Below are 26,880 nucleotides of genomic sequence, written 5' to 3'. Positions count from 1 at the left end.
CAAGCAGGGAACACATATACACAAACACACAATTTCTACTGTGTTTCTAGACTTTTAAGATACTTTGTAGAACAAGAAATTAGAAGTTCACGATTAAACATTGGATTCATTGCTTTAATTTTAAAACATCTGTAAAGGTGCTTTGATGGTAAAGAAAAATATGTTGACTATGTTATCTGACAAAGTAGCTCTCTTAAATTTGTCCTGTGTTTCCCAAGGTTATTAAATGTGTGTATGAAATAACTTATGTTAATATATACATATAAAACTTATCCCTCCAGTCTCCTTGAAGGTTAATCCCCCTCTCAGGAGACAATCTTTTTATGTCCCCATGTTCTTTTCATAACGGTAACCACTTGGTGGCTTATGTGTTGGCACTTTTACTAATGTCAGACCACGCTTGAATGTACTTTAAAAGCCAAGGGGAGAGAAGCTGGGGGACAGTGTGACAAAAGTTCGTGAGGGGAAGGAGAGCAGGTGGACAGGGCCATGGGGAGGTTGTGAACATCTCAGAAGGTGCTTGTCACTGTCATCTCTTCTGAGGCCCAGGGAATGCAGCATCTTCCCTGAAGGAACTGATGGTTAACGGGCAGGACAACCAATGCCTCACATGGTATAGGTGAGGTCTAACCAGGGTTTGCCTGGGAGGCTGCAGAAGTCTGTTGGCAGTGTGTGTGGGGTGATTCAGTTCAGTATAAGGGGGAGAAGGACTGGAAGGATGAGGGGCATATTAATAAAGGTTTTCCAGAGAAAGAGGATTAGTATGCTCTCTATAGGCAAACAGAAATTTATTAAGAAGAAATTTCTCATGTGATTATGGAGGCTGATAAGTCCCACAATCTGCTGTCTTAAATCTGGAGGCCCACAAAGGTCACTGTGTGGTTCTAGTCCAAGCCCAAAGACACAAGAACTAGGGAAGCCAATGGCATAAGTCCTTGTCTGAAGGCCAGTCTCCAAAGGCAGGAGAAGATGGATGTCCCTGCTCAAATAGACAGAGCATGTTCACCCTTCCTTTTTGTTCCATTCAACCCCTCAGCAGATTGGCAGATGCTCACCTGCATCAGTGAGGTAATCTTCACTGTCTACAGCTTCCAATGGTAATCTTTTCCAGAAACACCCTTACAGACACATCCAGAAATAAATGTTTTAGCAGCTCTCAGGACGTTCCTTAGCCCTGCCATGTTAACACATAAAGTTAACCGTCATACAGGGGAGGGTGGGACTGGCAGAAGTTGGCAGTGAGCATAAGAGGCTACTAGAGGGATGAGATTCCTGAACTGCATATCTCTGGGTGACAAGTAGTGAGCCAGGCGAGGAAGTGGAAGAAGGATGCTCAGGCCAGGAGCATCTCTGCAGAAAGGGCAGAGAAATGCAACCCAGCTTGGTGTTCAGGAACCACAGGTGCTGCTAAATCCTGGGTTGACCTATATGATGAGAATGTGTGGGCAGGTTGTGCGGAAGACAGGAAATGGGACTTGTTTTGCCATGATTGGGACATTTCAATTAATTTGTGTTTTGTTTTTTATTTATCTATTTTTATTGTCATGTATGTTGAGAAATTTGAACTTTACCTTATAGGCAAAAGAGAATCAATAAAGGTTTGCTTTGTTTTTTGTTTCTTGGTAAATACTGCTTTTATTTAAATTTTAAAATTTATTTTAAGAAGTAAACTCATTGTGGACAATTGAGATGCTTTGGGCAGGGGAGTGAAATGCTTAGATTTATGTTCAAGGACTGTTCTGCTGCAGTGTGGGGGCTGCCACAGGCCTCACCCAGACTCCGTGAGTCAGATCCTCCCTGGGAGGATCTGGGCATCTGTCCCTTCTAAAGTTCCAAGATGAATACAGTTATTATGGTGTAGATATAAGGTGTCCCCCAAAAGTTCATGTGTGAAACAAGGAAAGAAAGTTTAGAGGTGAAATGATTGGGTTATGAGCCTTAACCTAATAAGTGCATTAATCCAATGATAGGGATTAATTGGGTGGTAACTGTAGGCAGGAGGGTGTGGCTGGAGGAGCTGGGTCATTGGGGCTGTGCCTTTGGGGCATATATTTTGTTCCCGGTGAGGGAAGCTCTCGCTCTGCTTCTGGACTGCCATTTCCTAAGCTGCTTTCCTCCATCATGCCCTTCTGTCCTGATGTGCTGCCTCACTTCGGGTCCAGCCAGGATTATGAAGTTGACCTTCTATGGACTGACATGACATGACAAATTTCCCGCTTCTCTTGTTGGGTTTTTGGTCACAGTGGCAAAAAAGCTGACTAAAACACCAATGTACATCAAACACGTAGAAAGGAATAGACAGGCACAGAGACTCATCTGGAGATAGCTGCTGTGAATGATGAGGCTCTGGCAGATGGTAGGAGAGGGAAGGAGATCTCAGTACTGTTCAGTGGTCACAGGGGTAACTTGGTGACTAATTGGAAGAGGGTTTGAGGGACTGAGAGCAGTCACTTTGACTGAATTCTTTTCTTTGCATTCTTTTTGGATTCAGAATCTTTCTTACCTATGATGAAATTCCTCAAAATTATTGTCCTTCTAGAACTGGTTCTATGCATTTCCACCAAGCCTGGTTGAGGATGCAGAAGTGACAAAAGTTAGCTCTTTGCATCTAAGCATATGAGATTGGAGAGAAAAAAAAAAACCTTTTAAAAGCAGTTATTAATTTACTGCAACACCTTTGGGTAAATAAAATCATGGAAAGTATACCAGTGGTGGTTCCATCTGGGTCAAACAGTGGTTGAAAAAAAAAAAAAAAAAAGGACTGCTTTGTGCTCAGAGCTCTTTTTGGCCACCCACTCCTTTTCTACGAACAGATGAGCGATTTCGAGGGATAATCCAAAGAAGGATGTTCCGCGTTCTCCATTCGAGTGTAATGGTGAAACTGTGATGATGTTTATTCCTCACTAAATGAAAATATGTTTCTGAAAATATGCCTATAAAATGATTTTGTTGCACACAAACCTTTTCCCCATTACTGACTAGCTTTAAAATTTCCAAGTTGTATTCCCATGTAAAGATGTAAAAATGTATTTAAATTTTAGGCAGACATATTGGTTTTCTTGCTAATGCAATGTCTTTTGTCCTGTGACATGTACAGGATATACCACTGTGACGTGTGATACAGGGATACTCATCTCCTGAGAGAAGCTAGGAAAAACTGACAAAGATTCAAAAACAGGCTTGGGGTTGCCACCTCATGCAGTGGCTGGTACAGTCCCTCTACATGTTGTCAGTGTTGTGCCCACAGCATGAGTGAATGGGCACTCCCCCTTCTTTCACTTATGGCAGGAAAGTTCTTAATTTTTCATTAAATGCTAATCAGAATCCAAGAACCTCATTTTCACCCCTTGCATATTTCCAGAGGCTAGAGGAGAGTTGATTCCCACTCTCTGGTTATCTAAGTTCAAACAGTGTTGCTAAATAATAAGACTCACTTATACTCTAGAAGTAATTGATAGTAACTGTATCGAGTTATATTCTTAGAAATATTAATAATATAAAATTACAGTTCACTTGTTATTTTGAACTATTCCTCATCCATCTATTTCCTACCTGGATAGGTATCTATCCATTTGTTTATCCTCCGTTCATCCCTACATCACACAGATACTATTCTAGGGTCAGTGAATTCCTTTAAAGAAAACATCTTGAACATGGGGATTAAGCTCTTATTTAGAGACATGAATTCATCATTTTTGGAGCTTTCTGGAGATTGCCCAATTATGCATTCGGCTTCTCTATAATATACTGATGTTGAAATCTATTTTGCAACCAGAAATCTTGAGTAGTTCCACAGAGAAACAGCTATGAAATCAGCTCCCATAACCCCTAATACTAAATAACTTTTATTGCATGGTTACTACATGGTGACAAAGAGTTGAAAGCATTGCAGGCATTATTTCATCTCATTGGATAACCTTGCAAGAGTCCTGTGAAGTAGGTCCTATTTTTAAAATAACCTATTTATGTTATCATAGATTTAGAAATTGAGGTAAAAAAAAAAATTAAATGACTTGTCTAAGGCTTCCAGGATCTGAAGTGACTGATCCAGGGCTTGAGCCCTTGCTCAATGAATACAAACATTTTATGGAACACTTGCCATATGCCAGGTACTGCTCTAGTAGATGCTGAGAAACAGCCAATTATAGGACAGATAGGTACATTCCTGAACCTAGAGACCGTGATTATCAAGGGGAGCAAACATAAATTACAGCACAAGTATCAGGTTTGAAAATAAAGAGTGACTGGAAATATGCAGAGAATGCTTTAGATTCAGTGGTCATGAAACACTTTGCTGAGGAGGTGACATTTGAAAGAAAGATCTCCATGGAGGAAGAAAGTGAATAATTTAAATCTCTTGGAGAAAGTTTCCAAGCAGAGAAACAGGAAGTGCAAAGGCCCTGCAGGAAGAACCAGCTTGTTGTATTAAAAGATTAGAAAGAGGACAAGAAAGGTTAGAAATAAGTAGAAAAGAAGGAGGAAATAGTAAGTGGGGGTAGACCCTCACAATATGAAGCCTGTGGAAGATTGGTGAATGAAGAAAAGACAATAGAGAGTTTCCTGTCAGGTCATTATGTGGTGGAATGAAATGATCAAATGGAGACTAGAACTGACAATGCAAAAGAGAGAGGAGCTTATTTCAGGACTGAACTTTCTTAGATGGGATAGGATCCTGTGCACAAAAAGAGATGCTGGTCTCTCACAGGAAGGGAGGTACATTATGTGAGTCCACAGTCAGCAGTAGACTTGATGGTAGAGCACAAGTTGGTTATGTTTGGATTGCTCCAATTTGTTCAGTAAGAAAGGTAGGTCATCAACTGAGGCAGAGAGGGAGTGGGTGCTGTAAGTTTGAGGAATAAAAAAGAAAGTATGAAACAGCCTAGTCTAAGTTTTAGGAGTGAGTTCTTAAGGGCCCTTGAGATGTGTGGTCCTAAGATCCAAGTAGAACTTTCCTGCTGACTGGGAGCAAGTAAAGAGTAGACAAAGAATTGGGTTTAACCAGTACTGAATTTTGCCTGTTGTTATAGTTTGGATTTGGAATGTTTCTCAAATGCTGGTGTGTTGAAGGCTTGGTCTCCAGCTGGTGGCATTACAGGAAGGTGGTGGGAACTTCAGGAGGTAGGGCCTCCTTGGAAGAGGTAGGTCACTGGGGGCATGCCTGGAAGAGTATATTTTATCTTGGATCCCTTCTTCTTTCTACTGTCTGGTTGTCATGAGGTGGGCAGCTCTATTCTACCAGGTATTCCCTACCATGATATTTTGTCTCACCACAAACCTACAGCAATGAAGCCAAGGGACTATGAACCGAAACCTCTGAAAATTTTTCCTCTTTTATATTGTTTTTCTCAGTTATTTTATCATAGGAATGGAAAGCTGACTAACACAAGATGAATGACAAAGGTACGCCGGAACAAATGATGGGTTACAATGACATATGACAAAATCTTATCTAAGGAAGGAGATGAAAACATTTAGGATCATACAGTTAAGATCAAAAGACTGCAGCTGTTTTTGTTACTATTGCTTTGTAGTAGAGTTGAAGATCTGGTATTGCGATACCCACAGCTTCATTCTTCCTGCTAAGGATTGCTTTAGCTATTCTGGGTCTCTTATTCTTCCAGATGAATTTCATGATTGCTTGCTTTAATTCTGTAAGGTATGTCATTGGGATTTTAATTGGAACTGCATTGAATCTGTACAGCACTTTAGGTAGTATGGCCATTTTGATAATATTAATTCTTCCTATCCAAGAACATGGAAGATCTTTCCATCTTCTAAGGTTTTCTTTAATTTCTTTCTTTAGTGTTCTGTAGTTCTCATTGTAGAGGTCTTTCACCTCTTTTGTGAGATTGATTCCCAAGTATTTTATTTTTTTCGAGGCTATTGTGAATGGGGTAGTTTTCCTAATTATTCTTCCCAAAGATTCATCACTTATGTATAAAAATGCATTAGATTTATGGGCATTGATCTTGTAACCTGCTACTTTACTGAATTCACTTATGAGTTCTAAAAGTTTTCTGGTGGAATTTCCTGGTTCCTCTAAGTATATAATCATATCATCAGCAAATAGGGATAGTTTGAGTTCTTCTTTTCCTATTCGTATCCCTTTAATTTCTTTGGTTTGTCTAATTGCTCTGGCCAGAGTCTCAAGAACGATGTTGAATAGAAGTGGTGAAAGAGGGCATCCCTGCCTTGTTCCAGTTTTCAGGGGGAATGCTTTCAGTTTTTCACCATTTGGTACCAAAATAGAAAGGTAGATCAATGGTACAGAATAGAGGACACGGACACAAACCCAAATAAATACAATTTTCTCATACTAGATAAAGGGGTCAAAAATATGCAATGGAGAAAAGATAGCCTCTTCAACAAATGGTGCTGAGAGAATTGGAAATCTATATGCAACAGAATGAAACTAAACCCATATCTCTCACCATGCACGAAACTAAACTCAAAATGGATCAAGGACCTCGGAATCAGACCAGAGACCCTGCAGATTATAGAAGAAAAAGTAGGTCCAGATCTTCAACATGTCGGCTTAGGACCAGACTTCCTCAACAGGACTCCCATAGCACAAGAAATAAAAGCAAGAATCAATAACTGGGATAGATTCAAGCTAAAAAGCTTTCTCTCAGCAAAGGAAACTGTCAGCAATGCGAAGAAAGAGCCTACAGAGTGGGAGAAAATCTTTGCCAATCATGTTTCAGATAGAGGACTAATCTCCAGAATCTATAAAGAACTCAAAAAACTTTACACCAAGAATACAAATAATCCAATCGACAAATGGGCTAAGGAAATGAATAGACATTTCACAGAAGAAGATCTACAAGCAATCAACAAACATGGAAAAATGTTCAACATCTCTAGTAATAAGAGAAATGCAAATCAAAACCATCCTAAGATTCCATCTCACCCTAATTAGAGTGGCGATTATGAAGAATACAAGCAACAACAGGTGTTGGCGAGGATGTGGGGAGAAAGGTACACTCATACATTGCTGGTGGGGCTGAAAATTAGTGCAGCCACTCTGGAAAGCAATGTGGAGATTCCTTAGAAAACTTGGAATGGAACCACCATTTGACCCAGCTATCCTACTCCTTGGCCTATACCCAAAGGACTTAAAATTAGCATACTACAGAGATACAGCCACATCAATGTTCATAGCTGCTCAATTCACAATAGCCAGATTGTGGAACCAACCTAGATGTCCTTCAATTGATGAATGGATAAAGAAACTGTGGTATATATATACAATGGAATATTACTCAGCCATAAAGAATGATAAAATTATGGCATTTGCAGGCAAATGGATGAAATTGGAGAATATCATGCTAAGTGAGATAAGCCAATCTCAAAAAACCAAAGGACGAATGATATCACTAGTAAGTTGATGATGACGACACATAATGGGGGTTGGAGGGGTTAGTGTTAGGGTTAGAGTTAGGGTTAGGGAGGGGGGAAAGAATGAAGGAAGGAAGGACTGTATAGAGGGAAAAGAGGGGTGGGAGGGGTGGGGGAAGGGAAAAAATAACAGAATGAATCAAACAACATTACTCTATGTAAATTTATGATTACACAAATGGTATGCCTTTACGCCATGTACAAACAGAGAAGCAACATGTATCCCATTTGTTTACAATTAAAAAAAAAAAAAAGACTGCAGCTGCAAAAGTGAAGTGCAAAGGAGATGATGGTCCAAGAGGGATGTAACTCAGACCTCAGAGTTTGGAAGTGTCAAAGACCTAGAGTAATGACTGTGGGAGTCACTGGCTGAGGTAGAGCGGTGGTGGATGTTAGGAACTGAAAAACCAAGGTGGGGGATGGATCATCTATTTTATATGAATATGGAAGCCATCAAGAATCACAGCAGAATTCTCTTTAAGTCCCATATTATCATGTAATTCTGGGTAGTAACAGTGGTGCTATGATTTGGATAAACATCCCCCTCAAAATCCATGTGTTAAAGATTTGGTTCCCCTTCTGTGGCACTTCGGGCAGGTGGTAGAACCTTTAAGAGGGGCCTAGTGGCAGGTCTTTCAGCCATGTTCTTGAAGGGGATGTTGGGACCCCAGCCCCTTCTTTCTCTTCTCTTTTGTGTTGCTGCCATGAGGTGGGTGGTTTTGCTGCTCTACATGCTCCTGCCATGATGTGCTGCCCCTGCCACCATGAACCTGAAAGCAATAGGTCTGCTTAATCATGGACTGAATCTTCCAAAACTGTGAGCAAAAATAACCTTTTTCTCTTTATACATTGATTATCTCTGGAATTTGTTACAGTAATAGAAAGCTGATTGACACTAATGGTCACCAACTTTTGTTTATGCTCATATGAAATGAGACTTATAGGACAGAACTCAACATCCCCCCGATTCCCACTTTTGGATGAACTTTACACAGGTAATCCTGTGGTCTGGAGCTATAACATTCTGTTGTAGTTTTTTTGGTATCCCTAGATACTATTGGTAAATATGAGGCAGTGGGGTGTATTCTTTAATATCTGTCAGTAAATACTAAATAAATGAGGAAATCATCCTTCAACTTTAATTGTGCAACCTAAGTAAGAAAAGCTGACAAATGGTTTATCACTTTCTTTATTCCAGTTTCCCCTTTATTATTCCAGAAAGAACAAAGTGTATGAAAGGATAAGGCAAAAATTTTTTATAGAACCATTGTTATCATGGATCCAGTTAACTTGAAAGCTTGCCCTTTACTATCTTCAAATACACATAGCCAGAAAGGAGGACAGCAGGGATTTGAGTCCAGTCGTATATGACTTCATTCTGCTCTTACCTGCTATTAGTCCAGTAGGGTGCTTGTGCATGTGAAGGTGCTTGTGTGCATACAAACACACACACACACACACACACACACACACACACACACACACACACACACTCCATAAGCAACAGCTATCCTCATGTTCTACATCAGAATGTAGGCTATCCATATTCTCTTTTCTGTTCAAAGAATAAAGATTTGGGGTTGTAAGGAACAATCCTAAGGCAGGTTATTTGAGAGAGCCCCTCCACAAACCCTGTGATTTTCCAGGTTATAAGCAGCTCTTCAAAAAGTTAGATTCTCTTGCTCTTGAATGAACCCACTCCTGACAAGACCCCTTCTCTCCTTACCTAGTAGTCACTGTGCACATCATGAAGTAAAATACTTCCATCCTGGCTCTTTGAAGTCCTTAATGCAAAGCAAATCTAAGAAACTTAGAAATTTTTAGAAATCAAGGGTTTAGGGAAAAAAAAAAAAAAAAAGAATAGTGATGCCGAATCTTGGTCAATGTTGACAATTTTAAACAGGCAATATTTAAAAAAATGAAAATGTAACACATATATACATATTGTATATGTGACTAACAAAATTAAATAGACTCCAGTTAAACTCAAATAACACATTATAACAGTGACTACTGGTGACTATGTGTAAAGGTATAACATTGGATATATAAATACATTGTATCTGTAAACTGAACATCGATGCTAAGATTCTACTAAATTCCTCTGAAAGGTACTAATCTTTAACTTCTGACAGAGCAGCTATCATAAAAGATAGTTGCAGTCAGGAATGTGGGCTGGGAAATTATCTCTAGCCCTGGGGGAGATATAAGAAAATCCCCAGGATCAGACTTCCCTTTGATTCTAGGGCTGATTGATAATTCTGACTTCCCTTTGGCTGAGCACAGAAAGAGGCCTTTACACTCTGGCCACATGCTGGAGGACTTCATTAATTTAAGGGCTTCTGCCATCTTAGTTAAAAGTAATGTTGAAAAAAAAAAGAAACCCAAAGGAAGAAAAATAATGTTATCTTCATGCATTAAAATGCAAGGATTTGATTGTAATTTTTTTGGACTCTTTCATGAAATAATACCAGAGAAGACTCTTGATCTAAAAGTGCCAGTCCTGTCTCCCTGGTCAGCTGTACCTCCTTTAAATCCTGGGATAGCTTCATGGTCCAGTTCAGGAAGAAAGTGGGATCTAATGATAATACCAGAACCTGAGATTAATTATTATGAGGGGCTGGGTTTGGTCCTAGATGAACAACAAACTTTTGAGTAAGTGCATTTCTAGGGCTTTGCTCTTTGGGTCAGTCTTGTTGTGTGTTTTAAGGCAAAGATATAATTAACAGGTCAGAGATTAATCCACTTGCTCATCAACCTGAATTTCACTTCCCTCACTGCAATGAAGGTAAAAAGCACCAGTGGCAGTCTGCAATATTTTCAGAACTGTTAATTAGGTTTGAAAGTGCAGTTGGTATGGGGAAGGGGTTCTCTTGGGTGTGGGAAGTCAAGCTGTCTTCCTTTCTGGCCCATGTGTGGGCTAGAGTTTGTTTTATTATTATTATTACCTCAGGTTGGAGGAATCAAGTTCCAGGTATCTTTGACCTACCAGAATGAGCTGCTGGTTTCTTTTCTTTTTCCCACCCTGCTTAATTTGCTTATGTTATAGCTCTGCAAGGCCCTTGGGAAGTAAAAATCTATGTTCTTTCCAGACATTTCCTCTGAAGCATTTTTTTTTCCCCCAGAGAGTGACCACTGTTTGAACACTGGTGATGAAACTTGCAAGTCTAGAATTGGTAACTTTTTATTTGAATTTTTTTATCCTTTAGTAAGATGCTTATTGAAAGAGTTTTTATGTAGGTCTATTTAGAACTTAAAACCCAGAATGTTTTCAGCTGGGCTTTTGCCAACTTGATGACTATATTTTAGGCACTGTGCCAGATGCGTGATGAAGATGGCTTGGTGGCTCCTCTTTTGGGGGACTTGTTAAACTTATTCCAATGCTGACTCTAGGGCCAGAGATAATAAAGGCCCTTTATTTTTGCAAGTACCTGGAGCCTCTTTCAGGTGGTGGGATTATGGATATTTTTATTTTTGTCCATATGTATTCCCAAGGAGTACATAATTACTTACATAATTTTAAATGTTAAAGTGACATCTATATACATATTTTGGTCCTGATTTCAAAAACTTCTAGTGTTCCATGGTTGAGTACTATAATGGATGAGTATATATTTGGTTTATTGGATTGTGTGAAAATGATCAAGCTTATATAAATAAAACTCAACTAAAAGAATGTGTGTGTGTGTGTGTGTGTGTGTGTGTGTGTGTGTGAGAGAGAGAGAGAGAGAGAGAGAGAGAGAGAGAGAGAGAGTGTGTGAGTTCGTTCCTGGGACACAGAGACTGTGTAGAAGACAGCTGTAATAGACTTTGTGATGTCCGCCCAAGGAGACAGGAGGTTTCTGTTATAGACTGAACTGTATCCCTCCAAAATTCATATGTTGAAGTTATAATCCCCCAATGTGACTAGTAGCCATATTATAAGAAGAGGAAGGGACACCAAAGGAGGCACATACACAGAAGTAAGGTCAGATGAGGACACAGCAAGAAGGCAGCCATCTGCAAGCCAAGGAGAGAGGCCTCAGGAGAAAACAATTTGTAGACACCTTGATTTTGGACTTCTAGTCTCCAGAATTGTGAGAAAATAAAAGCTTGTTGTTGAAGCTATGCAGTTTGTGGTATTTTATTGTGGTAGCTCAAGCCCACTAAACAGTCAGCATGGAGTTCATCCTCTTAGACATAAAATACAAGTGCAGCTTATACATAATAGGATACATTAAAAATTTTTAATGAATTTTTAAGAATGCCTCTTTGATTACTAAAACTATTTTGTTTGACTGGTGCAATGAGCTATACAATACAGATTTAGATGGTACAAACTAATGCACCCTTGCAATTATTTCACCTTCTCTTTATAACTAACTAGTTTCCTTATTCTCTGTCTCTTTCATTCACAATTTTCTCAAACTTGAAATTGTATCTTTCATGTGTGGATAACTTCTGTATTCTTACATGCTTGAGAATATATTATCTTGCCTTCACTCATTGCTGACTAGTACAGTAGAGAACAAATTTTTGTCTTTTAAATAGTTATCTAACTTACACATCTTAGTGCTGTGGAGAGGATGTTTACTTCCTTGGCCTTTTCTATTGTTCAGGCATCCTGATAGTTTATCCTGCTTATTTATAGGAGTCTTTGTTTGAAAATTCTTCCAGAAATACCTAACTGTGTAGTTCCAAAGGCTTGCTGCAGGTTGGATTACTGTTATTTCTTCTTATCCATCTACCTACTAAAATCCCTGTCATGAATGTATAGCTGTGTTTTCTCATATAAATTCCAGATTTCTGAAATATAAGGATTTTCAATTTTAAATCTGAACGGTATTTATTTGTGTGTGTGTATCTTGCTCATTGTCTATATTCATGTCAAAAATCATGGTGATTCATCAGGTGAATATATTCATCTTTGGGTAGTCAAGATTTCTAGTCTTGGGTCTTTTACCTAGGTATTTACTACCTATCTCCTTTCATTAGTAACACTCATGGCTTTCATAGTGTTGCCAAAGCCTAGGGTGTTTCCTGCAATAAAGCCAAAGATGTCTACCATTTAACAAGGTCTTCTGACAGGTGCAAAGTCTATCAAATGACTATGTCAGCAAAGAGTGACATTTGATGTTTCCTATGACAGTGTTCCATAACCTTTTTGGTACTATGAATTTTGCTCAGCATTTGATAAATGCCTTGGATACCTTCCCTAGGAATATGCATATACATATCCTCGTAACATCAGGGCTTCACAGGGCTTTGAGAACTTGACTCTTTAAAATTTCTGCTTTCCAATAGTGATTTATGTCTAATTTTTTTTTCTAGTGTGGTTCACTAGAAAAATGCAACCTGAAGAGAAGGTTTGGAACTATTGATGATCACCAAATATTAAGTGGCATTTGTTTTCTAGATCTCAGAAAGGAAGGATGTGAACCACTCTTAATGCTATGGCAGCTGAACCAGGGCTGATGGGGAAAGCATTTCAGAAAATAACATCTCTAGACTCAAGGCCCCAAATGCCTCTTCAAAGTTAACTCTGAACCTCTTCCTCTGAAACTAAACACATTCCTTAATGTTGAACCAGGATGAAATTCAAACTTCCAAGTGCCTCTTAGGGAGGTTAGAGACTGTGGGTAGGTCTGGGGACGTTCTCTTCAGAGAGGATGCCTAATGTGACTCTGACTTTCCTCCCCTTTCTCTTCTAGTACAAATCCATCAGATGCATTTACCGAAAAGCAAATGTTCAAATGTCTCCCTGTTTTAATCTGGTCAAAATCTAGAGACGTGTGCTGAAGATATACACATAAATAACATGTCCCTATGTTTTTGGTTCAATTACTGTGTAATCAAGAAAGATCCTGGTCAGGGTTGTGGTGTGCACATATTTCAACTTTACTCCATCTGGAAAACCTTCCATCAGGCTCTGGACCTGCCTACCCCTGGTCCTCCCAAAGTGCCTATTTCATCCCTACCAGATGCTTAGGGTAGTGAGTTGTTATTGCCTGTTTTCTTGTCTGTCTCCCTTTACCACTTACCCCAGCCCAGAGAGCAGCTTCATGAGGATAAAGATTTGTGTTTTTCAGTTTATATGCCTTGTGGCTAGCCCAGTGGAGCTTATTGATAAATGCATAAATGAATTATTAAAACTATGTGCTGTAGAAAGACGCACAGAATAACTCAGTTCTGAGAAGTCTTCCAAAATTGAGGGATAAGGGATCAGAGTAATCCATGTATTGTTGGGTGAGACTGGGAGATCTTAGGAGGTGGGAGTTGGTTCTGGGAAAAGAGCGTTAGAGGCAAGAAGCAGTGAGCATCATAAAACAATTTAACAATTTGCCAGATTCAGAGGAGAAAAACGTGACTGTGGATTCTCAGCTGGCAGAAAGTATATTTTATGTCAATATCTAACCATCAACTTCTCTCTATCACCCTTAGAAACTCTTTCTCATTCCACCCTTGACTTTGTGCAATGGAGATGGAATTTAAAATTAAAATAGTAGAAGATCTTGTACAGGGTCCCTTAGAAAATCATTCTGAAACCCTCTAGTAAATGTCTGGGCAACACTGATACTTTGCATGTAAATAAATTATCTGTACCATTTTGGCTCAAGCACTCAAGTTTACATTTATTAGGTTTTATCTCTGGCATTTGATTTACATCTGCAAATCAAAATGCTTTCTAAAATTTTCCTTTAAGGAAAGACTAGCAGAAATATGTATGATGGAAAGAAATGAAAAATTAGAATATTATATTGTGAAATTACTTCAGGCTTCTTGGTTTGCTATCAAAATTAAGATTACTTCATTTAGAAACTGATTTTCAGAATATTAAGGACTCTTAAAATTTTGCCTCATCATAGTCTTGTTGATGACATTTCTTTTTAGGGCCTGGTAGATAAGTACTAGTGATATGCTGCAAAAATAAATTTTGGATGTGTTAGGGAGGCAACAGGAAAACAATTAATTCATAAAAGGCTCCTATGGTGCTACAGTTCAGATCTTGAATGTTCCCCAAAGGTCCTTGTGTTAAAGGCTTGGTTCCTACTTGTGATGCTATTGGGAAGTGGTGGAACCTTTAGAAGGATGGATCTACTAGAAATAAGATTGAAGCTGATTTTAGGATCTCAATTCCTTCATGCTTTTCTCTTTTTTGTTTCCCAGCTGCCATGAGATGAACAACTTCCTGCACCATATGCTTTAGCTATGGTCACAAACCCAAAAGTAATAAGGCCCTACTGATGACAGATTGAAACCTCCAAAACAAACCTTTCTTCTTTATAAGTTGTTTATTTTGATATTTAGTCACAGTAATGGAAAACTGACTAACACACATGACTACTGTTAAATATTCAAGTAGAAAAATAAAATTCTTATTACCTTCCCTTCCCAAAATTCATGAAACCAGGTTTCCAGAATCAAGACAACCTGAGGGCAAGACTAAAAACATGGATGTAGTAGCAAAACTGTTAAGAGAATGAGAGCTGGAATTCCAACTAAATTGATTTGAGGAATGTAGCTCTGAACATTTTCCAAGCCCTTTTACTGAGCCAATTTTTTATATAGCCAACTAGTGAAAAACTACCATTAACAAAAAATAGTGTCTTGGGAAACAAGACACTATTCTGACATCTGGCTAAGCCTCTTGCTGGTGGATTATGGAAAGATATTTCGAAAGGATTCTGATATGTTCTCTTCCAATTTCTCATTGAAAAATCCATGAGATACAGGCTGAAAAAATAGACAATAGTCATCTAAAGTAAGGATAAGGATAAGCCAGCATAAAAAAATCAGGATGGAATTTCTGCAAAATTTAATATCGAAGACAATATAAGAAATCCATTCTTGAAGTATACATAGTCCAGCCTCTGAATCTGGGGGTCCCCTCTACTGCAGGGTAGATGACCCCAAAAAAGGTAGGAACAGAATGTCTTCTGCCTGCCCCTCTTTCTTGTGGTCTTTTCACCACTGTTTGGCACTGCCTCCTGAGGCTGACAGAGTTATGTCTCAAACAGCTACCTGTTTTCTGTATCCAGAAGCTGTGGTCCCTAAACCACCCTGTGGGGATGCAGCCACACTGTCAGGTGTATGCTCCTCAGGGGGAGTCTAGTAAACAGGCATGGGGAGCAAGGTGCTCAGGACGTTAAAAGGTCTTATCTATATGACATTACATCGAGGACAGCTACAGGTTGTATCTGAATCTCCAGCACTGCAGGGAATCAGCAGAAGAAGGGCTCTCATTCCAGTTCAGCAAACCTTGCAGATGATTCTCACTGGGTTCCAGGGAATGGGAAGGAGTGGCTGTGAAAATGTATTGTCAGAACATAGACCCAATGATGGACCCTGGGTGGTCTGAGGACAGTTTAATCAACTCTATCTTTGGCAAATTGTAGGTATGGATAGATTTCCTTCTTTTGATGCATAACAAAGGAGGGAAAATATATTATAGGATTCTCAAGAGAGGCTGTAAGGAGCATGGAAAAGGTAGCAAAGGTAATTATATTGAGAGGAGAAGCTTACCTATAAAATGATTTTTCTACAGGAAATAAAAGAAAATATACAACATGTGATAGATACTCTCAATGAGATACAAAACATGAAAAAGGAAGTGCAGAGGGATAGGTGGAGAAAATGAGTCACCTGTTCTTTAGACTTAGCACGACATAGATCTCCTTCCCCAGCAGGCCTGTGCTATTTCATGTCCCTGTGCCTTCACACATGTAGTTCCTTCACCAACCTTGTCTTGCTTCCCTTTCAGGTTTGGCAAAGTCCCATCATGCTGCCTGCCTTAGCCCATATACCCTCTCCTTCCAAAGCCAGTACAGCTGCCACAGGCACCTGGACAAAGATCCACATGCCAGCACAGGGGATTTCACACTCCAGTACAGCAGACTTCATGTGGTATTAAAATTTATGACAGAGTAACTACAGGTTCTCAAAGACAGGGCTTACATTTCATCTATCTCTGTAACTGTCACCCATCATAGTTTCTGATCTACAATTAAGACTACCAGGTAAACAAGAGCTCCTGAATCATAAGCGTAAATGACAACCTTTTTTTATAACAAGGACCTCAACAGTTGCCATTAGGATGAAGACAAAGATAAGGGAGAAAGAGAAAATGAGAAAAGAACTAATGCATATCAAGAACCTATTATGTTTAGAAAATTAAAGTACTGATTATACCAGAGGACCATTTGACATCTTTTTCTGCCTTTTCAAAAAAGTACAGGTTTAGTGTATTATCACAAATGAACTCAAGGACCTTTGGGGCATGATATGATGACACTAAACAGCCTCTCTTAATAAGAGATTCATGTAGGAGAAACAATACTCAACTTGAAAGTGAACACTCAACATTTTTGACCAACTGATTTTGGAAAACTTAATAACATTTCTCTTTAGAAACAGTGTGCTTAAGTCTCCAGACAGGATTGCAAAGATTATTTAACCCAGAAGGTTGCTAGATTTTTCTAATAAGTGAACCGGGTTGCAAAGTATAAGCTAGGTTTGGTTCCATCCCCTCACTGTATAGCCAAGTGATCACTTAACCAAATATTCTTCCAATCTGCCTTAGATGTGCTGAGGGTCAACAAGAGTGATGTAAATAATAAAGGCAATGATAGCTTGACTATTAAAAACCTTTACACATCAAAATACAGTTTTTCAGTAAAGTGCATGCTCCCTTCTGCCATAAAACTCCATGTGCTCAGTTTCAGTGTAGCAGCTGGAACCCAGGATTACTCTCACTGACCCTGATGTCACATGGGCTTTAGGACAGGACTCTCACATGCTTGGGGATTAAAATGAGAAACAAAATTGCCAGTGGGATGAACATTAGAGTGTCAATAAACATCAAAGTGTCTATGTATTTATATGAGAAAATCATTACAGAAATGATAATGACAGCAGCAATATGACAAAATATTTCGAAGTGTCTCAGTGTTAAGTACAAACAAGAGTAGCATACATCGAGTGACAAGGATGAAGTCAGGATGAAACAGAATCAATGCAGTCTTCTGAACTTTTATGTCAAATGTTATGATCAAAGCACCTCATTTTCACTTCTCGGAGGGAAATCCCTGTTTCTGGTGAAGGCAGCTCCTAGAAAGCATGTGCATTTGATATTTTATCCCACTTTGGAAGGCTCTTTTATATTTCAAGGCTATTTTATGGGTAGTTAGGTCTTGCTTCATTTTAAGCGTATGTTGCATGTTCCTGTGATGATGTGTGTCACACTTTGCATTGGTCTGAGAGACAGGTAAACATCTGGAATATTCAGTCTGCTGAGTTCGGAGAAGTCAAATACTCTAGGGAGCTGCCTTTAAATTAAAGGTCAATTCTGGGGCTGCCCAACACTTTTCCACAATATGACTCCTGAGCAGGCAAGGGTGGAGAACTGTCCTCTCCTATTCCAGTCTAGAGTCAATGGGCAAGTCCCATCAATGGGCAAGGCCCACACTGCTGAGGGACCAAAGTGTCTGGCAAGAAACTGCTTCCCAAGTGACTTGGTATGTAATGGCAAAGGCCAGACCTGCATGAGGAAGACTTTTTCTAAATTAGCTTCATTTTACTTCCTACCCTCTTTCTTCTCTAATTATTCAATACCTTCCTCTTCCGTCCACCCAAGCTCTGATTTGATTGATTTTGCTTCCTTTTATTATTTATTTTTTGCCTTTATGTAGTTGGCCTTCTAACTCAAAGGTTGGCTAAAATGTATCAGGACCTGCTTGCCTTTCCAGGTACTCCTTTGGAGAGCTGCTTATACATATTGGAGAGAAGAAGAGGCCTGGAACTTTGAGGATACTTCTCCAGATTCCACACTAAAATTCCTGTGCCACTCAGTAAAGTAACGGACATCATGTTCTAATTTGCAAAGTTAGTAGGGAAGAGTGGTAATCATTAAGTATGCATGGCCTTTCCTTCTCCCTGTCTCTCCTGCCTCTCTCATGGTCAACCCATCCCAGGGTATAGTCCTGCTGGACTCCTCAAATAGCGTTAGACAAGACTCAGGTCTGAAGTCCTCTTTTCTTTCTGCCTATTACCAAGTGCTCAATTAGGACACTCAGGACACTGCCAGACTGATTTGTGAAATGGCAAAGTGGCAGTTTTTAGAATCAATGTCCTTTCTGAATCATTCTATTTCACTTCAAATTCTTTCTCTATTTTTCAAAATAGGAATAAAAGTCTCTTTTACTTCCACTTGCATGACAAAGTTCTCACTGTTTTCTGTTCAGCCTCCCCAGTTAGTCATTTTAAATTTATGTTAAAAGGAAAAGGAATACCATTTCCAGGTAGATTTCAGTCTAATCAGATTTATTGAGATCTAAGTAAGAAGAATCACAAAGATGTAGACTGTATTTTAGGGAAAAAATGGCATATTACCATAGATCTGAGCAGATTCACAAAGTAGGGAACAGAAGATGTGATTTAATTACTGGACCTGCAACTGGCTAACTGTGTGACTTGGGGTTACTTAGTTTCATTGGGCACTGTGTCCTCATTTCTATAAAGAAAAGGATGAGATTTTAGTCTTGTTGCGGTCTATCATTTCATACTTCTGTGACAAAGATGAATCAGAGCCAATATACTCTATTCCATTAATTTATTTACAAGCCTAAAAAGAAATTAAGCCATGGGAAAATATAAATATTTAAAGCCAGGAAATTTAAAAAATGTGTTTAAAAAAAAAAAAAAAAAAAAGACTTACTACTCACTGCCATTAAGTATATCTTGAGTGGAAACATTGCCTCTCTAGGGAAAATACCAAAATTTGACTTTTATTTAACAAACAAGTGGCATGCACTTTAACAAAATTGGTTTTGGCCTCATTTCTCCTATTTTGAGATGTGTCTGTCTATTCTCAGTCTCTCTATCAATACATCACTGTATGTGTGTGTGCATACACACATGAACACACATAAATGGGTGCACACATACAAAAACAGCAAGAAAGTGAAGAAGCCCCAGAGTTAGGTCTGAACAAGAGGTAGAGCCAAGACTTACAGGAGCTGCTGAGTTTTTGACCGTGACACTGGGGGTGGTAGCTCTCAGGGCTCCACTCACTCCGTGGTAGTATTTGAAACAGATCTTGGTTTCAGCTGAAAGACAAAAATAAAATGGTACTCAGAAGTAGGAAATAACCCAGGAAGAGACAGCTGTGGCCAGAGAGGATATCTCTAGGAACTGCAGCCTAATTCCCCCACCAGCCAGACAGGCCACACCTGGCAATGAAGGCCTACATATGGCCTCATGGACAAGTCTGACTTCTTTGTAGACATGTATCATGAAAAATTGTTTTGCCCTTAACACTTTTGGATTTAACTCAAGTTAAATCCATTATTTAGACTTCTCAGCAGTCATCCTATCCCATTAAAAATTATTGCTTTTAAACCCTTAGTTCAAAGGTTTTAGGTAGTTTAATGACTACAACCAGTCTGTTTCTTCTGTAATTTCCTATTATTTAATTCATTGCAATGAATATCTGAGTGATTTTCAGGAAGATTTTGAGAAGTTATTCAACTACTACATGGATGGGAGGTCTGTTTTCTATCTTGTGCATATCAACGATAAATTCTTCACATCACAATTTGTTTTTCTTCAAAGTTCTACAGAAGGTAAACAAAAAATATGGCTTTGGGGGAATCACATTGTCTTGACTTTGAATTTCAGTGGCACTATTGACAATCTGTGAGACAATGAACGTCACTTAGCTTCTCTGAACCCCATGATCCTTATGTGGAAAACAAAACGAACAACAATGTGTATCTCCTAAGATGATGATTAGGCAAATAAAAATGCTTAGAGTTCCAGTAAGTGCTCAGTAAATGTTAGTGATGAAGATGATGTGATGAATTAACAATGATGCAGCTCCAGTGCCTTCTGGCATTTAGTTATGTAGAGGAAAACATTTGCAGGCAACCCGAATATAGTTCATTTGAGGGTGACCTGCTTTTCCCAATTGACTGTTTGTAGGATGTTTTTCTTAAAATTTGAAAAATTTACCAGGCTATGTCCTGGTCCTTTATATTAATTTTGTTTGGAACAATATGAGAAATCTCCAATTTGAGGTTCTATTTCTCTAATCTGGGAATTCATCTTTAATTATGTTTTAAAATAATATCTACAATTTTATTGGCATGGATTTAAGATATACTCATTATAGAAAATACGGTTAATGAATAAAAGCCTAAATAAAATTTAAAAATTCTATGGAATTTGCATACTTGAAAGCATAACCTTTAAACAATGATGCATTTTGTTCTTCTTAAATAATCACGCTCAACTATTATTTAAAACTTTGTGGATAACATTTCTTGTTCTGTGGAACAATGGAATAGATTTGTAATTTTTAAGTATTCTCCTATTTTTGGAAATTTAGACTTTTCCCTAAAAAGGAATGACTTTCTGCAAACTATTTTTTAAATTCAAATTTGTTCCCTTAGATAATGGGACAAAATTGCTATCTACCTACCCAACATCCACTCTCCTTTTCCTTCTTAATAATAGAATCTCAATTTTATTTTGGATGATAATCTCCAACTAAGCACTATGTTTTGTAGCCTCTCTCATGGATCACATCTGTGTTGTTTCCCATAGTTATTTTGGGATTTCTTTTATATGTAGCTAAACCTACACGTAATTGACGAAGAAAGGTTGCTTGATGTAGAAAACATGAACATTGTAATATTCTTCCTTGGGTTAGAAAATATATTTTAAGGATTCTCCAAATTGCTTCTTGTGTCCAAATTGCTTTCCAAACAGCACTTTAGACTTCCACCAGAAAATGTGACATCAGATTCTGACCATCTTGTGACAACTATTGGTAAGGTAGCATTGAATATTATCAATTAAATATAAGCTTAAAATAGAATCTCATTATCATTTTCATTTCCTTTATTTGATTACTAGTGAGATTAAATATTTTTCCATCAAATTTTAATTAGCTATTTGAGTTTTTTTAATCCACTGAATTATAGTTACTAAAACTTTCCATTGCCTGAATGATGCCTGGGAACTTACCGTCTTGCTTTAGGTGGATGTGTTCTTCAGAAAAGTCAATACTTTGTTTCCTTCAAACATCATTCTTTCCCTGTAGTTATTTTGCATATCTGTTGATTGCTTCTTAAGCTGTTGGCTGAATAATCTAACAACCTGGTTCCGTATGTATTTTCCAAGACATCTCCCATTGTCTTCATATTAGGTCTATACACCCAACTCTAATACACTCTCAGCACAAGATGCAGGGTTCCTATAGGTCGGGGATCATGGAGGGCCTGTGACTAAAACTGTGAACATATAGCTAGCTAATCACAATGAATCAGTGCTGTTTAGTGTAGGAGCTACTCTGCCTGTAGATCCCTGGGAGACCAGCATGGAGGGGCCAAATAGCTTTACTGTGAGTTCTGCTGGGTGGAAGGAATTTTGAGATAACGGGCATCCTGAACAGGCACTACTAGTTTCTCACTCAAAGCAGAAAATTGTTTCAATGCCTTTGAGCAAAAAAAGGTCAGGGAAATTATATACAATCATGTATTAAATCTTATTCTAGGTAAACAGATTACTTCCCATTTTGAGTCAAGAATTCATGGCAACCTTCAGAGTGTAGTACTCTCCTTTTGAGCATTAATTGGCAAAGCTTCTTTTTCTTTTTCCTTAAACTTGTATTTGATAGTATGTTCCAGTACTTAGCAACTTGATTATTAATGAATGTTCCTTTTATTTAATGTAAGTGTCTCCTGTAGTTTAAAATGATTTTCCATTGCAATTTGAAAGAGATATTAAATTAATTAAAATTTCTTCTTTTTTGGGTGTGTGATTTGAAAGGAAGCCACCCATCAATGTTAAAACAATATAAAATGCAAATCATTTATTTTATGATTTTTAAAAAGTCACTTCATCCCACAGAATTTCATGCTACTTCATGCTTATGCTGATGACAGTTACATTAAATTGTTTAACTTGACATTGAGTTTTTCCAGGAAGAGGCTGGGTGCTATTTATTCTATATCTCCAGTGTTATGTAATATAGGAATCTTTCATTTTACAGGAAAATTTCAGGAATTTTTTAATACCTGTTGAAAAATGATTCAAGAGCTACAGTCATGCATACACAGTGATGTTTAGGTCAAAGATGGTGGTATATATCATGGTGATCCTGAAAGACCATATAGCCTTGTTGTGTTATAGCCATCTTAGTTTACATTAAGTATAATCTATGAAATTTTTCATAACAAAATCACCTAATGACGCATTTCTCAGAACAGATCCCAGTCATTAAGTGATACCTGACTCTATTGGTTTAATTTTATTGACTCCACTGCCTTATTAATCCAAGAGAATGTAGAGGGTCTTGGTGGGTCCTAGTTCTTAAAAGAGAACACACACTTTCTTTTTTTGTGTGTGTGGGAGTACCAGGCATTGAACTTTAGGGGCCCCCAACCACTGAGCCACATCCCTATCCCTATTTTGTATTTTATTTAGAGACAGGGTCTCACTGAGTTGCTGAGTTGCTTAGCGCCTTGCTTTTGCTGAGACTGGCTTTGAACTCATGATCCTCCCGTCTCAACTTCCTGAGCTGCTGGGATTACCAGCATATGCCACCATGCCCAGTGAGAATGCACACTTTCTAAAGTTCAGTATTATATGACTTTGCAAATTGTTTAAGAGATTACAAAATTTCCCATGGGTAATAATTACTGCTCTCTGAGAAAAGTATCAAGGTCCAAAGGCCAATAAATATTGAAGGGTCATTGGTTACTATTTCAGATACTTTGTTTAAGGTGACTTATGGTGGTTGTGCCTTTCTCTACTTTTCTAGGTAAAATAATAATAATTAAAAAATCTTTTCAAAGCACAAGACATCTGAGCACAAGGAATCTCTGCTACAATAGTCTCATTGTTTATTTGTAGTATTTACATTATAGTTACAGAGGTTTAGGAAGGCAAAGTGATCTAGGAAAGAGAGTGATGGGAGATGGAATAGGTGTGAGTTCAATTCTTGACTCAGCTGTCATTGTTGGCATGCTTTTCATGGCTCTCTGAGCCTTAGTCTTAACAAAGAATGGCAAGATTATGTGCACTTCAAAGATATTGTTTCATGTACCACTGTCATGCAGAACGAATGGAATTATTTGAAAAGCAGTACTCATAAAGCCATCAACACTTTTGTTGTCTTCTGGATGATCAACAGGGCTGACTTGGAGAGTTGTTCAGGGTTGTCCTGCATGAAGGTATCCAGCCCATGATCCATGCATTAAAGGGTGTAGTTTTAGATCTTCCAGAATAAAAGATGCCATATTAACCCTATATAGGTTCATGATAGCTTTGAAATAGATTTCCTTATAATATTTTGGGTTTTCTTTTTTTGTTTGTTTGTTTGTTTGTTTGTTTCTTTTTTTTTTTTTTTGTTTAACTCGAGTTATTATCAAATTTGAGCAAGGGGTGATGAGCTTCTTCACAAAGTAGAGCAAAACCAAAGTTTCTACCTCTATAAACATATTTTGGGGCATGTATTCTGAAAGTAGAGGTTGATTCACTTTTGTTATAATGTCACTTAAACAAGAAAATTGCTTCCTCCCCGCCCCCTTGCTATGCTCTTGAGAAATTAGCAGACCTGCTGTAGCATTTGAAATCAAGTATGCAATGATGGTGGTAGACCTGGAGTAAGCAAAATATTCAATTAAGGTTACAAGTTATGATTAAATTGGTCTTAATTAGCACTTAACATGTAGCAGACCATTCATACTATTTTCTAATTTGATCCTCACTAGAATCCTAGAAAGTATAGGCGATTATTGTTAACCTTTCTTTTTTGCATTTAGCACAGTGCTTGGCAAATAATCAGACTTTGAGAAATGTATGTCACCTATTAATCCTGTTTTACATCTAAGGAAAATGAAACCAAAATGTAAGGGTACTTATTCAAGGTCACACATATGGTTCAAGGCAGAGTGAGGATTTTAGAAAGTATGTTAACTCTTCATATGATGATTTGTATCTCAAAAATATTTTAGTAAGTCATGATGCACCAGGTAATTCAGAGAACGTTTAGTAAAGTTGTAAAATGCAAAATAAATCTGCCTGAAGGAGGCTTGCCAGATAAAATATAGAACACTGTTAAAACTGAGTTTCAGATAAACAGACAATAAACTTTTAGTGTAAGCATGTCACAAGTATTACATGGGATATACTTACATTAAAAAATTATTCATTGTTTATCTTAAATTCAAATTTAAGTAAGTATGCTGTATTTCCTCCCCTAAGTCTGGAAACTCTAGCCTGAAGCCATCCGGGACATAGCAAGTCGGTGGAAAATAAAATAATGAGGTCAAGATCCAGAAGATAAAACTCAGAGATGAGCCCAGGATTTGCAGTTGCTGTTTCCCTAAGGGGTGCCTGTGTTGATTCTAAAAAAAAGCCTCTGAGAGACTGGGAAGCTGAAAAGAAATTTTGACAGAGTTGCAGGGTAAATGGCGTAAAACTTGACTCCAGGGCCTTCCAAAGGAGGACTCTAGAAAATCCCTTATGATTCAAGTTGGGACCATAAATAATTGAATAGATTAACAAATACACTCGTCCAAGCCCTCCAAATCATTTCAAGTGTTGAGATTCAATTCAGGTTATTTTGGAAAGCTAGACATGGGTGAGAAAGAAATTTAAATCATCTCAGGAGGAAAATGACATCATTCTAAACTTCAAATTATTTATGCAAGTTTTCATTTATGATGTGTAGTTCTCAATTAAAATTGACCAAGTACATGCAAAGACAGAAGCAATATAAAAAAAAGAAAAAAAAAAACCTCTAAACTAAAAGCAACAACAGGCAATATAAGCAGATTCATAGGGTTTCTAGATATTTGAATTATAGATGTAGGCTTTACAAGCACACGTGCATAACATTTAAGAAAATAAAAGATGGAAAGCATTAGCACAGAATGAAGTTTATAAAAAGAATTGACACATTCAGAACCTGAAAAACTCTGAAAACACTATAATCTTGAAATTGTGAACTTAATGGATTGGTTTAACATAAGACTAAACAAAACAGAGAAGAAAATTTAGAGAAGTGGAAAAAAAAGTCAGAAAAAAAAATCCAGAATAGAGTATGTTGAGAAAAAAAAAAAAAGGAAAATATAGAAGAGAGAATAAGAAACACATAGAACATGGGCAGGTGATCTAAAATGTATAAATGGAACCTAAAAGGAGCAGAGAGGGACATGGTGCCAAATCTAAAAATCCTCTGAAAGTAATGAAAGACATCAAGCTATAGATTAAAAAATCTCTGTGCATCTCACAGAACAAAGTAACCAAACATCTCAGTAAAAATATGAAAAAGAAGAAAAAGAATCATCAGTTAATGAAGAAAAAAGCTAGATCACCTTCAAAGGAACAATTAAACTGACAGATGACTTTATAACGTGAGCAGAAACCATGGAAGACAAAGGACTGAGAGCTTCAAAGTGCTGAAAGAAGATAGCTGTCAGCTTGGAATTCTATAACCAGTAAAAATAATCTTTAAGAATAACACCATTGCTGCCTGAACACAGCAGGTTGCCAGCCCCAAGAATATCTGAACTTCCTGGCAAGTTTTTAGCTGCACATATTACAATATCTGCAATACATAGGTACCCAGATCTTATGAACCATAGTGTGCTGAGAATTGATGAATCAGACAGACCACAGATGAGCACGGTGGAGAGATGTCTTCCATTGTGAAGTCATCTATTTATGCAGGAAAAAAAACCCAAATTATCTGCACAATAACATTCTACCTAATTCTATTAATATTTAATTTGGAAAACAGATGTGAGACAAATATAAAACATGTTCTCAACATTCAAGAAAAGCAATCTTAACTCAAGAAGCTATAATCCCTGCAAAAGAGGAATTCTCAATAGTTATCTAGAAGGAGTAATGGAAAGGATAATAACTTCAAATGCTCAAAAAGATCAAGAAGCAACAAAAGAATGAGATATAAATTAAATTGAACCTGAAGGATATTTGGTTTCAGTAAGAGGAAGTAATAAGAACAGCACTTTTGAGGAAATATTTATGATATGAAACCGTAAGTCTTTCCAGTCTATTCCATTGTGCACTATGTTCATTTTTAACAAAATAAATATAAGTTAAATGGATTTTAAGAAATAAGCAGCTTAGAGAACAGCTGCGACTTTTGATCCAAATAAAAGGAAGAGTGAAGGGCTTCCAAATAAATGCAGATAAATGGAATTAGTGTCCACTGACAAGGCATGTGTTATAGTTTGGAACTAAAATGTTTCCCAAAGGCCCATGAGTTAAAGGCCTGGTCCCCAGCTTAGTGCGGTGGAAACTTTAAGAGATTGGGCCTTGTGGGAGAAAATTAGGCCATTGGAGGTGTGACCTCCATGGGGATATTGTGACTCTGGTTTCTTCTTCTTCCTTTCCCTTGGGCCATTATGAGATGAGCAGGCAGCAGAACAACCTGGCCCCACTATGATGTGCTGGCTCACCATAGGTCTC

At 37.9% G+C, this 26,880-nt stretch overlaps 1 protein-coding gene across 6 annotated transcripts in view; it reads right to left on the bottom strand.

Annotated features, from left to right (window-relative positions):
- The window catches only part of HECW1 (HECT, C2 and WW domain containing E3 ubiquitin protein ligase 1), a 422,686-nt gene that overhangs the window by 181,880 nt on the left and 213,926 nt on the right, over positions 1–26,880 (bottom strand). For all 6 annotated transcript variants that reach the window (XM_079149876.1, XM_079149880.1, XM_079149879.1 and 3 more), the window contains one exon: positions 19,387–19,481. In XM_079149876.1, coding sequence (XP_079006002.1) covers positions 19,387–19,481 — 95 coding nt within the window. The remainder of the gene's footprint in view (positions 1–19,386; positions 19,482–26,880) is intronic.

The sequence above is a fragment of the Sciurus vulgaris genome (assembly GCF_902686455.1).
Source record: "Sciurus vulgaris genome assembly, chromosome: 8".
Taxonomy (NCBI): domain Eukaryota; kingdom Metazoa; phylum Chordata; class Mammalia; order Rodentia; family Sciuridae; genus Sciurus; species Sciurus vulgaris.
This window is presented reverse-complemented; position numbering and strand designations above follow the sequence as displayed.